Source organism: Diplodia corticola (genome assembly GCF_001883845.1).
Source record: "Diplodia corticola strain CBS 112549 chromosome Unknown scaffold13, whole genome shotgun sequence".
Taxonomy (NCBI): Eukaryota; Fungi; Ascomycota; class Dothideomycetes; order Botryosphaeriales; family Botryosphaeriaceae; genus Diplodia; species Diplodia corticola.
The window spans coordinates 100,087-113,722 of record NW_017971492.1 but is presented as its reverse complement, the minus strand read 5'-3'; the positions used below and the strand labels follow the sequence as shown (position 1 = coordinate 113,722).

Below are 13,636 nucleotides of genomic sequence, written 5' to 3'. Positions count from 1 at the left end.
TACTCAAATTCTTTCGTTCTAGTCCCCGTTAACGTAGCGGTCTGCCTCTTGCCCAATTTGTCCCGGCATGAGGTTGTTCGATCGATTATTAAAGCGTTAAGGCGCGTGCGATGGCTTGGCAACTCTCCGTTCTCCTCTGAGATCTAGGTCTTTTCGGACGGATGTGATGCGTGCAAAACGCGGATGACAATGGGAAGTGAGACTGATCTCGGGGCACTGCACGATATTACAGTGGTGCAGAATCAATGTCGTGATGGCGGGAAAGAATGGGGAATTGATGGTTGCCATTGATCATAGCGTACTATGAGCAGGGGGGGGGGGGATGTTTTTTTCTTATCGATACTATTATTAGCACTGGCTGAAGTAGAATCGATGTTAAGGTGGATACTTCACCATCGGTTAGCGCTTCTCGAACATGGAATGAGCCGGATCGAGGGTTCATGCAAAATATCAAAGTGCCGACCGTTGCAGGGATGAAGCTGTTGTCGTCCTGGCCATCTCGGAACTTGCAGGTGGTCATGTCGAATTATGTTGTGAACATCAGTGTAGGCTAGGATTAAGCGACAAGGACAGTTGATGACCTTTACCTTTGGCATTTCACCATCCCAGTGCATTCGGCGTACGTGATGACGTCGCGAGAGTTCGAAAGTCACAGATACCGGATGATCGTGGTTCGCTCCAAGTCAGTCATAAGTTTTTGATATGGGATTGAGACTTGTGTCATTGGCTCTATTCGGTATGCGACGTCCTTGAGGGCGGCGCGGCATTTGGGCCCGAGGCAAGAAGGTCCTCGTCGCGCATCAGAGGCGGAGAACGTGTCTCCGGACCATACGCCATGACAGGAATTGTATCGTCTTTCTCGTCTAGGCCGTCGTCTTCATCATCATGGGACGTGTTGAAACGATTGTATTCCGTGTAGTAACTTTCGTCACCCGTAGGTTCTTGGGTGTCATTGGACATGGAGTTTGCGAAATTGATGTTGGCCACCACGGTGGGATCCCACGCGCCTGACACGGTCAATGCTGCAGCGTCATCCTCCCATGCAGTATCAGGGCCACCACCGTACGTGTCCACGAAGAAAGCTTGAAATGTCGGATAATGCCCCCAACCTTCATTGCTGTCCGTCTTGCCGTTCCATGTTTGCTTGATAGCAATATCTTCAGGGCGCACTTCGTTCCGCAGCGGCGAAGGGACGTGGGAGACGCGCGGTTGAGTCCTGGGATGGGTGTATGATCTGTGGTCGAGGGTTGGGAGGCGCTTTCGGACGGACCAAGACTCGGCACTGAACTCGGCGCGCAAATGTTCGAGTGTGTGGCGGCGGCATTCGATCTCGTCCTTCAAAGAGCGTTTCCGTTTCCTGTTGCTGGCTTTCCTGTTCGCTGTGGTTGTCTCCGGGTCACCGTTCGTACAGCCTCCATCGTCGTCATCGTAGCCGTCGCTGTAGCCGTCGCTGGAGCCGTCGTCATCCATGTCGCCACCGCCCCAGCCAACTCCGCCCCAGCCGACTAGGCCCAGGCCAGTCTTCATGCCTTGGTCAAGGGCTTCACGATAAGCTCTCTCGGCGTCGGAGATGCGCACGTTCCAATGGAGTTTGTACTGCTCGTACAAGCACGAGCCGCAGAGCGAGCGGGATGTGATGACGATGTAGCACTCAGCGACACAGGCAGCAAGCCTAGGAGCATGGTCGACATTGGTGTACTTGGCCTGGCGTCGGCGGATCTTGGTGAAAGTGCCGCGGCAGCGGGAGAGCCGATAGCGGACCAGATGGCCGCAGGCGTAGTGGTAGCCGTGAAGTTTGCACATGTTGCCGCGAGGGAAGGGCGGAGACGGGTGCGGCGGTGCCGAGTGTGGCTGCTCCACTAGGTGTTGTCTGTTGACGACGGTTGGTGGGGTATGGATGAATGCGTTGTCCGATCCGAAGCGGACGGATTGGATGTGAGCAGAGGGAGCGTGTGAGTGAGGAAGAGTGAGGCGAGCAGAGGGAAAGGGCAGCACCGGTCAAGAGCAGCCGTCAAAGTCGCCTTGTGGCTCGCGGACGCACGGGTGCAGCGTGGCGAAGTGAACAGGGCCATGGAGAGCTGAACCAAGATCTAGACTCGTCGCCGGCAAAGCGATGGACATGCACAGGCGAGAGATGGCCATGGACGCAGCCGCGGGGAGAACGGCAGCCAGTGGGGGAAGGCCGCCGTCATTGCGCGCGCGACCAGGAGTGCTCCGGAGGCAACGAGCTGGAGCTGGGGATCCTCATGGAGCATGATGTGCGCGCCTCTAGCCTCAAAATGTTTCCTTCTCTTGCTTGCGCGGCCGGTGATGGAAGCCGAACGCGGCGCGAGCGCGATCCGCCACAGCCGGCCGTGGCATTGGGGAGCACGAGGGAGTGGTGACTGCCACGCCGCAGATGCCATTGAGGTGAGAAGCAGCGGTGGTTGTCAGCACCTGCGCTGCCGTGCGACCATGCCACTTCGGCTCACTGGCTCGATTTGCGACCCAGCGGAAGCCCGTCCGGCCATCTCGACTGGCTCGCGCCGACACGAGCCGCCCGCTCCCCAACCTCACTCGCTGCAGCCCGTCAAGTTGATTGACTCTGTCCGCGTTCCCGGCCCACGTTGCATCGGTACGAGAGCAGCGCTACAGGGTTCATATCGTCAGCGCAACGAGCTATGGCCGCTGCTGCCCCCCGCTGTCTTCCTTGCACGCCGCTCCTGCTCCCCGCTTAACGCCACTGGCGAAACCCCTACCCCGGACAAGGGCCGCACCGGCCTTTTCTTCACAGATCCGCTTTCGAGCAACAAAAGGACTGCTATTTGTCTGGCGTTCCCATGCTCCCAACAATTGATGATAAGGGTATCTACACAACTCCGATGGCCTGTCCCAGGCCAGCCCGATCCATCCCAACACAAGACTAATTACTGAACGGGAAAGATGGAATATGTCACAGAACACTGTGAAATAACAAATCGAAGCGCTTCTCAGTAACGCACCACCGGTGCGCCTGCTGCTTCATCGTGAACCAGAACCCCGCCCTTGACGCCGTCCTTCTCGAATTTGTCCATCCACGTCTCCTTCTTCTCCCGCTTCCCGCCCAGCCCGAAATGGCTGAACATCCTCTTCAGCCCCTTCACGTTGCCCGGCGACCCGTTCGCCAGCGTGTTGTTCGCTTTGATCTCCGCCTTGTACTTGTACCGTTGTTCTTTCCCGTGTTGCTGCCCACCCTGCTCCGACCGGATCTTCTTGCTGAAGTTTGGTGGCTCCCCCCCGAAATGGTCTATGCTGATCTTCATGCTCGGCTTGCGGCTCTGGCAATGTTCATCCGGGCTGTGTCCGCTGTCGACCAGCGACGGGCTGCTCCTGTTGATTGCCTCATTGCTGGACCCGTGGCTTATTGACATGAGCTCGTGGGACTGGGCAAGGTCTCGTGCGAGTGATTCATCCGTCCGGGGGCGGAAGTGCATGGGGACTTCAGGATCAGAGCTGACGGCTCGAATGCCCGGTCGCGCCTGCGTCTGCACTGAAGGCTTTCGTGGGCCATCTTCTTGCCGTCTCTGCCTTCTCTCAACTGAGTGTTGGTGAGCGATGTGTTCTCTCCGCGGCCGCACCTTCGGAGGCGTCTGCATCAGATTCGCAATGTGCGTCGGGCTGGTCGGCTTGTGCACGGGGACGAAATGCGCCGGCGCATCCTCCTCTTCCTTCGGCTCCTTCCACTGGTCCAGGCTTGGCAAAGGAGGCAGCTCGCGGTTGAGGTTTAACTCCTTCTTGCCCTCCTTGTTCCTAGCGTCACCGCGACCCCTGACGCTGGACGATCGGCTGTTGAGGCTTTGGTCGCTAGGCCGTCGTTGCAAGCCCCAACTGCGCCACCCATGCGCCACGGGTGCGTGTGCAGCAGTTGCGTCTGATTCCCGGCTGCGAAGAGATTCCCTTGACGTTGCTCTGCTTATCCCTGATGAACCAGGGCGGAAATACTCCTTGATCTCCGACTTGATGCTCCTAGTCACACTTCCCGCCCTACTCGCTCTCGATGACGGACGACGATCCCCTCCGCTCTCTTTTCGGCGCTCGTACTCTTGCCTCATCCAAGACGATGCAGCGGCATCAGCGCGCGATGCGGCCTCTTCGTCGCTAAATATATGGTTCGAGTTGCGCTTGGATGCCCGTGACGGCTCGGTCGACGTCATGGCAGTGGAGGCATAGTTACGGTGGTGGTCCATCGTGGAAGCACTCATGGGTGTTGAATAGTTGGTGTCGGGAGAATCCAGTCCCCGACCAATGGGGGCAGTGCTCGGCCGTTCGTATGCCGCATGCCGGCCCGCGCTGTGGTCCTGTTGCTGCTGCTGCTGCTCCCGATGTCTGCCAGAGACGCTACGCGAGGATTTTTCGTGGGCAGTCCCGTGGATCTCTCTCCTACGGCCCGTGTTTGCTTGGACAGGGTTGGAACTTTGGCCAGGAAACAGGTCTTGCAGGGCGGAATCCGGTTTATACGAGAAAGCATTGGGCGGCAATCGAGCAGTCGTCTCCTGGGCCTGGTGGTCGCGGCGCGGCAAGGGATTGGGGGGCGGGTGGCTTCCGGTGCGGCGGTGTCCGGTCTGCTGCTGGGCCTGCTCCATAGCCTTCATTGATTGCTGGAGGGCGTGGAAATCACTGGCCATCTTGGACTCCTGGGCCTGCAGGGCGGCAGCGGCGCCGTACGAGTTGCCATCTTCGTTGAGGACGGCCTCGCAGGCAGCACGCAACTCGGACTCGAGCGCGGACGAAAGAATGCGGCGGTTGACGTAGGGCGACGAGGGCGTGGAGATGTCGCGCGTGGCCAGCGACTCCTTGAGCGCCCTGGTTTCCTGCTTGGAGGGCACCTTCTGGGCGGCCATGGTCAGCTCGGGGCGCAGCGGAGCAGCAGGCGCGAGAGAGCTCACAATGGGCGCGAGATTGAGCGGGAACTTGCGCTTCATGATCGGCTGTGTCGGGGGCAGTGCGGTGCAGGCGGTGCAGGCGGTGCAGGCGGTGCAGGCGGTGCGGGTGGTGCGGGTGGTGCGGGCGGTGCGGGCGCGGTGATGCTCGGCCGCGGCCAGGAGCGCGCGTGGGAAACGAAACGCGGTGGTGGTGAAGCGGCAGGAATGGAGGGGAGGTCGCGGTGCGGTGCGCAAGGTCGGCGGTGGTGCTCGCACATGAAACCGAGAGCATGGTGAAACGGGGAGGCAGCGGGTTTATGGGACTGCCGCTTCGGCTGCAAGTCAGTCGCTAGCGACTGCCAGAGCCGGGCCGCGTGCCTGTCTGGGCCCTAGCATTCCAGCACGCAGGCTATCTTTAGGAGCTTTCCGGCGCAGCGCCCACCACCGCGGGGCCATGGGCATTCTCATTGATGCTCACATTCCTGCCCGCCCGCGCCCAGCCCGCGCTCGCCGCGCCCGCCGCGCCCGCACTCGCACTCCACCCCAGCCGCCCGTGTTGCAGCGCCGTTCTGCCGCCTCGCTTGGCCCGGCTGTATCGCGAACTGGAACACGCCCCTGGCCGCCCCGGGTCGACAGCGCCGGCGGATCAGCGCCTGGCCGCACCGCTCCCGGTGGCGCGCCGCACGGCTCCACCAGCTCTTGTCGGAGAATAACACGGCGCAACGCAGGCCCCGTCGCTTTCCCACCTCGCACTGCGATCGCCAGCGTGCCCCCAGAGGCCGTCGCTCGGGGCCAAAGGCGCCCTGCCGGTGAAGCTTGTCTGGCTGTGCGCCAGGTGCAGCCGGGCCTGGGGGGCGTGCTGGTGCTGGTGCTGGTGCTGGTGCTGGCACCGGCTTCTGCTCTAGATGGCCTCTGCTCTGGCCTCTGCTCTGGCCTCTGCTCTGGCTTCTGCTCGTCCGAGCGCCCTGTCGCGGCCCGCTTTGACTGCCTGTCGTCGAGACCTGGCCTATTGCAGCGTCTGGTGCATGGCTGACTGCAGCGAGGTGAGCCCTTTGTGCCACAGCTCCTGTTTCGCGCTCTCGTCAACGACAGGGGCCACTACCGTCCGCTTCGTCCTGCCCGTCTATCGTACAAAGCGCGGGCCCGGGCTCTTGGTCGCAGTCAGGTTTAACCCGTGCCACGACGCTGTTTGCCATCCATACCGCGCCGCCGTTGACATCTGGGCTATTGAATTCCAGCCCGACCCACGATGCGCACTACCCATTCCAGTAATCATTTATTATTGTATGTACCATTCTGCACACGTACGCCTGATTGCTTGGCCCAGCACTTCACTCGGAATCCTGACCGTTGCTCGTACGTCGGCCGGCTGCAGTTCAACCTTCACCTCTGACGGAGCTTGCCGCTGCAGAACATGTGGCTCTCTCGTCGGCGTCCTCTCGCGCCTTCACCGCGGGCTGCATTTCGCTGTCCCGGATCCATTTCCGAGCCATCTGGCTCATCTCCTCAGCCGTGGCTTTAGCATCTTTGCTCACCGCAGGCAGCCTTCTTTGTCAATCCGCAGGCAATCCTGGTAGCGGTGTGAGATCGATATCCCGTGTCTCTGCTTCCTGAATGACTCTGCAAACCATGTCTGAAGCCTCCCGGCATCCTTTCAGATGTGCAAGCACGGACCAGCAGGTACTTGGAGCTCATAAAGTGCGGCTTGTCCGGCATGACTACATCAAGTCTTCTTCTCACAAACGAGTCTCACTGCCGATCCCCTCCCAGGAAATCGGGCTGTGCGAAAAAGTCCAAAGCTCATGCATCAACAGTCCTCTCGCGCCTGTCGCTCTCTTGATACATTGGTTCCAAAAAAGCCCAAAAGCCCTCAGGATCGGGACGACATAAGCGTGAACCTTGGGTCTGACAAGGGTCCTAAGAATAACATTGACGTCGGCAGCTTACCGCCAAAACCCAAGGCTGCTCGCCTGCGCCGGCAGTCTGCTGTCTACTCACTTCTGAGACGAGCACACTCAAGCGACTTCCTCAACCGTGTGTCAGCACATCTCGCGACCCCCAGGCCACCGCTCATCTCTGCGCCATTCGATTTCGCACATATGCAAAACTCGCGGATGCTTCCATCGCCGGCAAGGTGGAGGCCGTCGGGCTGTCCGGAGGAGCATCCGAGAATTGGTCCAGCTCGGCAACCCCAGAAGGCCGCACAGGACAATGCGAAAGCTTCCTCGCCTGCCTGGGTTGCTGTAGACTGCGCAAATTGCAACCAGGTACACGGACCAAAATCACTGACATGTCAAAGAACCATCATTCCCGCATGGCCTTACGATCACCCTCATCCCCTGCGCTCCAATCCGTGGGAGCACAGTCGCTCATCCGGCCTGCCATCCGCATTTGACGACAGTCGGCCGTGGCAGAACCGACACGTCTCGTTCCGCGCGAACGATTTCAAGTCATGAATTTCAGAGCGCTGTGGCTGGCTACATTATTGCGCAATGACACATATCCAAGCTTCACGTGAGGTTTCTCTGACGCCAGCGCTCCATTATTATTCCTCTGTCGTACCGTGGGGTTGTCGATGCCCGAGCGGCACTGGTGCAAAGACGTCCGTGGTGATGTCTGAAGTTACTGACGCTTTCGGTAGACTTGGCGCGACTCGTGGCATGAGCTAAAACTTGACCTCTCCAACCTTGGTTGAGCATAACGAGCCATCGAGCACAGGGAACCTAGCAGCGCCTTCGATATTGGCTTCGTTCCGGTCTAATAATCCGGTCTCATTGCGAGGCTCGCGACTGGGGGTGATGCTATATAAAGACAAGGCTCTTGACGCACCAACAATGCAATGCACGCCCGTGCACGGTCACCCAACGACGTGACACTAAACCTTGTGGCGCGATGCTTCGAAGTGCAAAACAACAGGGGAAAGGAAGGAAAGAAGACGCCTCATATTCGTCAGTGCACCCACCCATGTGGCACCAGCACCTTACAGGCACCACCTCGACCTCGTTATTTAGGTTCGACAATGCAATAATAATAGCGAGCTCTGTACCGGGCGCCTCATCAGGCAGCGTACATCAGCCTTGCCGCAACAACGGGACCGGGTGGTGGGGATAAGCACGGAGATACCCCATCATTACTAAGGGTAGCGGGGCCGAATATGCGGCCCCTCCCGACGCCTCACGAGTACCCACCGCATTTCGTCACCAACTCACAGACTCGCGCCTAACAAAGCCCGAGACAAGCAAGACAGAGAAGGCCGTTCGTCCGTTGAGGGATGATTCATCAGCAGAGGAAACGAAAAGAGACAATAGCTATTGCACAATGATGGGGCTAGATAACGCTAATCCGTTGGCATCCGTCGTCGTGGAGGGGTGCCCCGCCCCTGGACTCGTTGTGCTAGTTATATTCCATGCTCCGCTTTGAACGCTGAGCTCTTCCACCCACCTCAACCACGACAGCTCACGCAAACACGCTCCACGACGACCCTCTAAAAGATAGAAGACAGGATGACGAAAAACCAAGCAGCCTGGATCACCGAGGCCAAGCTCAAGCCTCTCAAGGTTCAAGGGGCTCCCGACCCCAAGGCTGGGCCCGGCGAGGTCGTCATCAAGAATGCAGCCGTTGCTATCAATGTACGTTGCTCTCGTGTCGCCCTGTGCTTCCGAAGGCTGGAGGGTTGCAGCATGGGTGTCGGCACAATAACATCTGCGTCACAGACGTCCACGGAAGCTTCTGCACCGCACATGATGGCCGACACCTGTCGGTATGCCATGGATTGTGTTTCCAAGTACTGACATTCGGTATAGCCTATAGATTGGAAGATCCAATCGTACGGTACGTCCTCCGACCTGTAGGTTTTGGTCTGAGTGGCTTTGATGCCCGGCGTGGTTCCTACATCACGCATCAGCAGATAGCAGCACCCTCATGCAAGAAAGCCAAAATCTCTGTCGCTTCGCCTCGCTTGAATTGCCAACAATGCAATTAAAGAGGGAGATGGGACGGATTGGGAGTACATCTTCACTGACGTCCATGCAGGCATCCTCCTGACGCAGTATCCCAACATTCTGGGCACTGACGTTGCCGGTACGGTTGAGGAAGTTGGCGAGGGTGTCACCCGCATCACCAAGGGTCAGCGAGTCATCGGGTGCGTGAGATCCCCTTCGGATACGATGATCACCTCCGCACCAACCAATCATGAGCAAGCCGATCTGCTAACCTTACATGGTCGCACCGCAGCCATATGGCCGGAGTGATGACTGGAGACTTGGCAAGCGCGGCTTTCCAGCTCTACAGCAAGACGTTCGAGACGTTGGTCTCGCCCATCCCAGACTCGCTCAGCTTCGAGGAAGCCTCGGTGCTCCCTCTCGCCATCTCGACCGCGGCGGCAGGTTTGTACCCGAAAACGCACTTGGCACTGCCGTTCCCGTCAGCCAGCCCGCAGCCCACAGGCAAGACGCTGCTTGTCTGGGGCGGTTCGTCAAGTGTGGGCGCCACGGCTATCCAGCTAGCCGTTGCATCTGGCCTGAAGGTTGTGGCGACGGCGTCGCGCAAGAACCACGAGTTTGTGAAGTCGCTGGGTGCAGCGGCGGTGGTGGATTATAATTCACCAAACGTTGTCGATGAGATTCTTGCGGCAATCGACCAGCAGGGCGGCAATATCGTTGGCGCGTACGACGCCATCTCCGAGCCCGGTTCGCTGAAGCTCATTGGTGCTGTTACGGACAGGCTGGGTGTTTTGCCAGTGGCGACTGTGCTGGTGCCGCCTGAAGGCCTGACCAAGACGGTTGAGCCGAAGAAGAGTGAGTGATCGTTTGTGCAGCCCGGCCATGTTTGGGCTGATGTGCTGATGATGTGACCTTCCTCCAGTCACGGCGCCGACCATTGCAACTGAACACAAGGAGGTGGGTGACGCCATCTGGCGCAAGTTTGTGCCCGAGGCATTGGCGAGCGGACAGCTGAAGGCCGAACCGGCGGCATTGGTGGTTGGCAAGGGGCTGGACAAGCTCCAAGAAGCGATGGACAGGCAGCAGGCCGGTGTGTCGGCGCAGAAGGTGGTTGTCAGCCTGTGAAGACGTACGGAGTAGACTCAATATGGAGCCTGACAGTCTTTTCTTTCCATGACGCAACCGTTGGCCAGTGCTGGAACGCCTTATCAGCAACCAATGCTTCGTCCACCCATGCAGAACTAGCCGGAAGTCGCAGACTGCACGAGCGATGGCGGTTCCCCGGTGTTGCTTTCATCTGGCGACATAGGAGTGCAACTGGAGTCGCCTGACATTTGGGCGTGGTTGAGCAGAGTAGGCGATATTTACACGGGTCGGAAGGCTTATCGCTGGCGATCGGGAGACGTCAGGGCCGATCTGCAGCCGCTGGACGAAGCGGGCCGGGGGAAATTTGGCCAGTTGCGGCGATAGCGAGCCGAGGGGTGCAAGTGTGCATTGAAGTGGGCAAGTGGTGGTCGTGGGAAATGTATACCGAAGACGGCATAGCGGCGAGGCAGCGGCGAGGCAGCCGCGCTAGGCGCAATCGAGCCGCTGGGCAACCGCCGGGACGAGCCCGTCACTGGCCGCCCGCCGTCCCTCTTGCGGATAGCAAGTCCACTCCCATGCTGCCCTGCGTCTGCCCAGACGACCGCGACTGATGCCCGCCTGGTGCCCGCCTGGTGCCCGCCTGGCCCCCGCCCTGTGCTATCTCCACCATGGCTGTTCTCTAGCCCTCTCTAGCCCCCGCTCGCCCAGCATGATAAGCTTCTTATCAGTCCCGTCTGCGCTGCCTCTTCCTGCGGAGCCCGCTGCGTGCTTCTGTGCCGCTATATAACCCCCCGGGCCGCGACCTCGTGCAACTGTATCCCACCGTTCCCCATTGCGGCCCTCTGGATCCCGGCTTCTTTTTGTTTCGATTCCCATTCCTTTGGCTGGCTCCCTCATGGCGGCCCTCCTACCGCTGGCGCTTGCGCTGGTGTTCCTGCTTAGCACGGCCGCCTATTTGGCATCGGACAAGAGCCGGAGGAACATTCTCCTCTCGCGGCTGCGTCTCCAGGGAAGAGGCAGAGATTCCGGCGCGAGCACGCCCCCGCGCTCGCTCTCTCCCGGCAAGAAGGGCAGCAGCTCCGACCAGCCCGACTACTCAGACACCTACCCGCCGTCGCGCCGCTTCACCCTCGCCGAAGTCAAGGATGCCGCAACGAGGTTCAAGAAGCCTCTGAGCCAGCTGGCCCAGTCCCCGGAGAAGAAGGTCCTCCAGGCCCTCGACGAGAACATCCTCACCACCACGCGCAACGTCTACACTGCCACCGAGTTTTCGGCCGATGAGATCAAGGCGCTTGGTGACTTTCCGGACTATGCTTCACTCAGCGGCGTCCCTCTTCCCAAGGCGTATCCCGAGTTCGACATCAGCAAGGCCAAGCCCAAGCCGTACCGTCCGTTCCGCTGGGCTTACCATCAGACCATGTGTACGTGAGCCCGTTGCCATTCCTTTCGACACGCGAGTCTAACATTCCCGCTCATTTAGCATTCACCAAGCTGGACCCCGACTGGTGGTTGGAGCTCGAAAGCACTTACGCAACACGCATCAGCCAGCGTCAGGAGATTTATCGGCGCGTCGGAAAGCGCGTGCTCGACTGCATGCCCGGTTGCGAACTGGCATGCAAGGAGCTGATGGAGATGTGCCTTCAATTCTTGATCGCACGGTACCCGCACTACTTCCGGCTAGACGAGAAGGGGATGGTCTTCCATAACGGTATCCTCAACACTACGTCCAACCTGAAGAGCGAGCCTCCCCTCGAGGTCATCATGAACAACGTCCCCGAGGACTTTGCCATCACGCTGCGTGACGACAAGACCGGCCACTACTACCTGCGCGGCGGCGTCGTGTGCAGCTCACTCGGCTGGGATCTAGGCACCAAGATGGGCATGCGCCTGGATGAGATCCATCAGCCCATCCCGGACTACAAGGAAAAGATGCGCTTCTCGATGGACCGGTAAGTGCAGCACCATGGCTCCACAAGCATCGCATCAGGTTAACTGATACTCCCTTCCTCACAGTTACTTTGCGAAGAAGCCGACCGACAAGGCTATACAGCGCGGCTCCTGGGGCCTCGAGGTCGACCAGCCGCTGTACATGCCGGCCGGCGACCCGCACGAGAAGTACCGCGAACTCCAGGACCCCAGCCTTGACCTGTCACGCATGAACTTGCGGGTCGACTGGCAAACGCTTCGGCGGCTGCCGCTGTCCGGCGCCATCATCTTCAACTTCAAAGCTCTCTTCACCCCCGTCGCCGCCTTCCGTGACGAGCCGTACGTGCCGAGCCTGGTGCTCAAGCTCTGCCGTGAAGGCAAGAAGAGCCTGATGGAGTACAAGAACACCTGGCACACCGAGCACGTCGTCCTGCCCGCCATGGAGTCGTTCCGGAAAGAGCAAGAGGATAAGGGGCTGATCCCGAAAGGTTGGGAGGAACACACAATCGACGAGTACCCGCTCTTCCCTGGTTGGCAGGAGAAGTGGCATCGCGAGCAAGGGTTCTAGTTTTTTTTTTTTCTCTCCCGAATGGTGACCTGTTCTGGTGTTTTGTTTTCCAGCGTTTTCTGCCCCTCATGGTCATGTATGCGGCATGCAGTGCGGAATACTGCACTGTTCTTATTCCTTCTAGCACTTGTTGTTTAGGGCGGTGCTTGCGGGCTCTGAAAGTACTTGCATCAGCATCCCGGACCGGAAATCAGCAATGATATGATATACGACTCCCCCCTTGGTCCAACTGTGTTGCCATGCCACTCCTTTCGACCGCTCCGAGGATACAAAGTATGACGTCTCTGTTGGGGGCGGAAACCCACGACACCCCTCACGTCATTATGTACTGTTCCGCATCCGCGGCAAACCGTCGGTTATGTGCTCAACCCCGCCGACTTTTGCGTGCCACTCCATGTCGTCCCCACGCGCGCGTCATCGACGGGGCCCCTTCCGCTACGCCCGCATTTGCGGGGTTCGCCGCACGATCATTGCCCCATTGGGAAATGGTAGGACAATCAGAGCGGCATGTCGATTCCACCACATTAAAGCAATCGGCTGTGGATGATTCTACGTGGTGAAAGGAGGCTCCCCGAGATTGTTTACGGTTTTCTTGGTATCGGCATCGTTGCGAAGGACAAGAGTATGCGGTTAGGCGGGATGCCCACTTTTGTGATGCATGCACGCATGCACTCGATAGACCGATTGGGATGGTGGTCGCTTGGTCACGAAGCTAGTTGATCATCCAAGCAATTGGCCTTGCGCTTCCGCACTATCCGGACGCGCAGGACACAGCATGGCACTATACGCTTGTCCCCGCATCTGGAAATGCCGAGGAACAAGTCACCCGTAACTTTGCTGTCTATGAAGCTGGCACAGGCTGGTCTTTAGGAAAGAACCCCGCGTTTTGGCCGGTTCCGCAACAGGAGCTGCACATGCCCACCGACTTTGTTTCCGGGACCTTCTGTTCTTGGGATTCCAGAATCGTCCGAAACGATACGCTAGTGGCCTCGGACCGGGCGTGTGTTCATTGCCGGGATCCGCATACGTCTTTATAAGGCAGGGTGGGAGACGTAATCGCTCTCTCCAGACTGACACACACCATATCACAGCCTACTCCTCCTCTCTCCAGTAGGTCTTCGACGTACCGGCGAGGGTCTGTTCGCGCACGTACATCTGCTGCTACTAGGACGACCTCGAGTGGTGGCATACATAAGAGCCTACCCATCGAGCACGAATCAAAGACTCCAAGCAAG

At 59.0% G+C, this 13,636-nt stretch overlaps 4 protein-coding genes across 4 annotated transcripts; 2 read left to right on the top strand and 2 right to left on the bottom strand.

The window, feature by feature from the left end:
- Positions 1-729: 729 nt before the first annotated feature.
- BKCO1_1300041 (uncharacterized protein) lies at positions 730-1,803 on the bottom strand (the record flags this gene model as incomplete). Its single annotated transcript, XM_020270923.1, has 1 exon — positions 730-1,803. The coding sequence occupies one exon, from the start codon at positions 1,801-1,803 to the stop codon at positions 730-732; it is 1,074 nt and encodes a 357-aa protein (XP_020132321.1).
- Positions 1,804-2,969: 1,166 nt separating this feature from the next.
- Positions 2,970-4,940, bottom strand: BKCO1_1300040 (putative serine threonine-protein kinase dyrk2; the record flags this gene model as incomplete). Its single annotated transcript, XM_020270922.1, has 1 exon — positions 2,970-4,940. The coding sequence occupies one exon, from the start codon at positions 4,938-4,940 to the stop codon at positions 2,970-2,972; it is 1,971 nt and encodes a 656-aa protein (XP_020132322.1).
- A 3,443-nt stretch (positions 4,941-8,383) lies between these two features.
- On the top strand, positions 8,384-9,946 carry BKCO1_1300039 (zinc-binding oxidoreductase; the record flags this gene model as incomplete). The annotated part of the gene is made up of 5 exons (XM_020270920.1): positions 8,384-8,509; positions 8,684-8,711; positions 8,913-9,021; positions 9,114-9,676; positions 9,744-9,946. 5 exons carry the CDS (start codon positions 8,384-8,386, stop codon positions 9,944-9,946), a joined length of 1,029 nt encoding a protein of 342 aa, XP_020132415.1.
- An 856-nt stretch (positions 9,947-10,802) lies between these two features.
- BKCO1_1300038 (hrq family protein) lies at positions 10,803-12,401 on the top strand (the record flags this gene model as incomplete). Its single annotated transcript, XM_020270919.1, has 3 exons — positions 10,803-11,328; positions 11,388-11,856; positions 11,921-12,401. 3 exons carry the CDS (start codon positions 10,803-10,805, stop codon positions 12,399-12,401), a joined length of 1,476 nt encoding a protein of 491 aa, XP_020132414.1.
- Between the last annotated feature and the right edge of the window lie 1,235 nt (positions 12,402-13,636).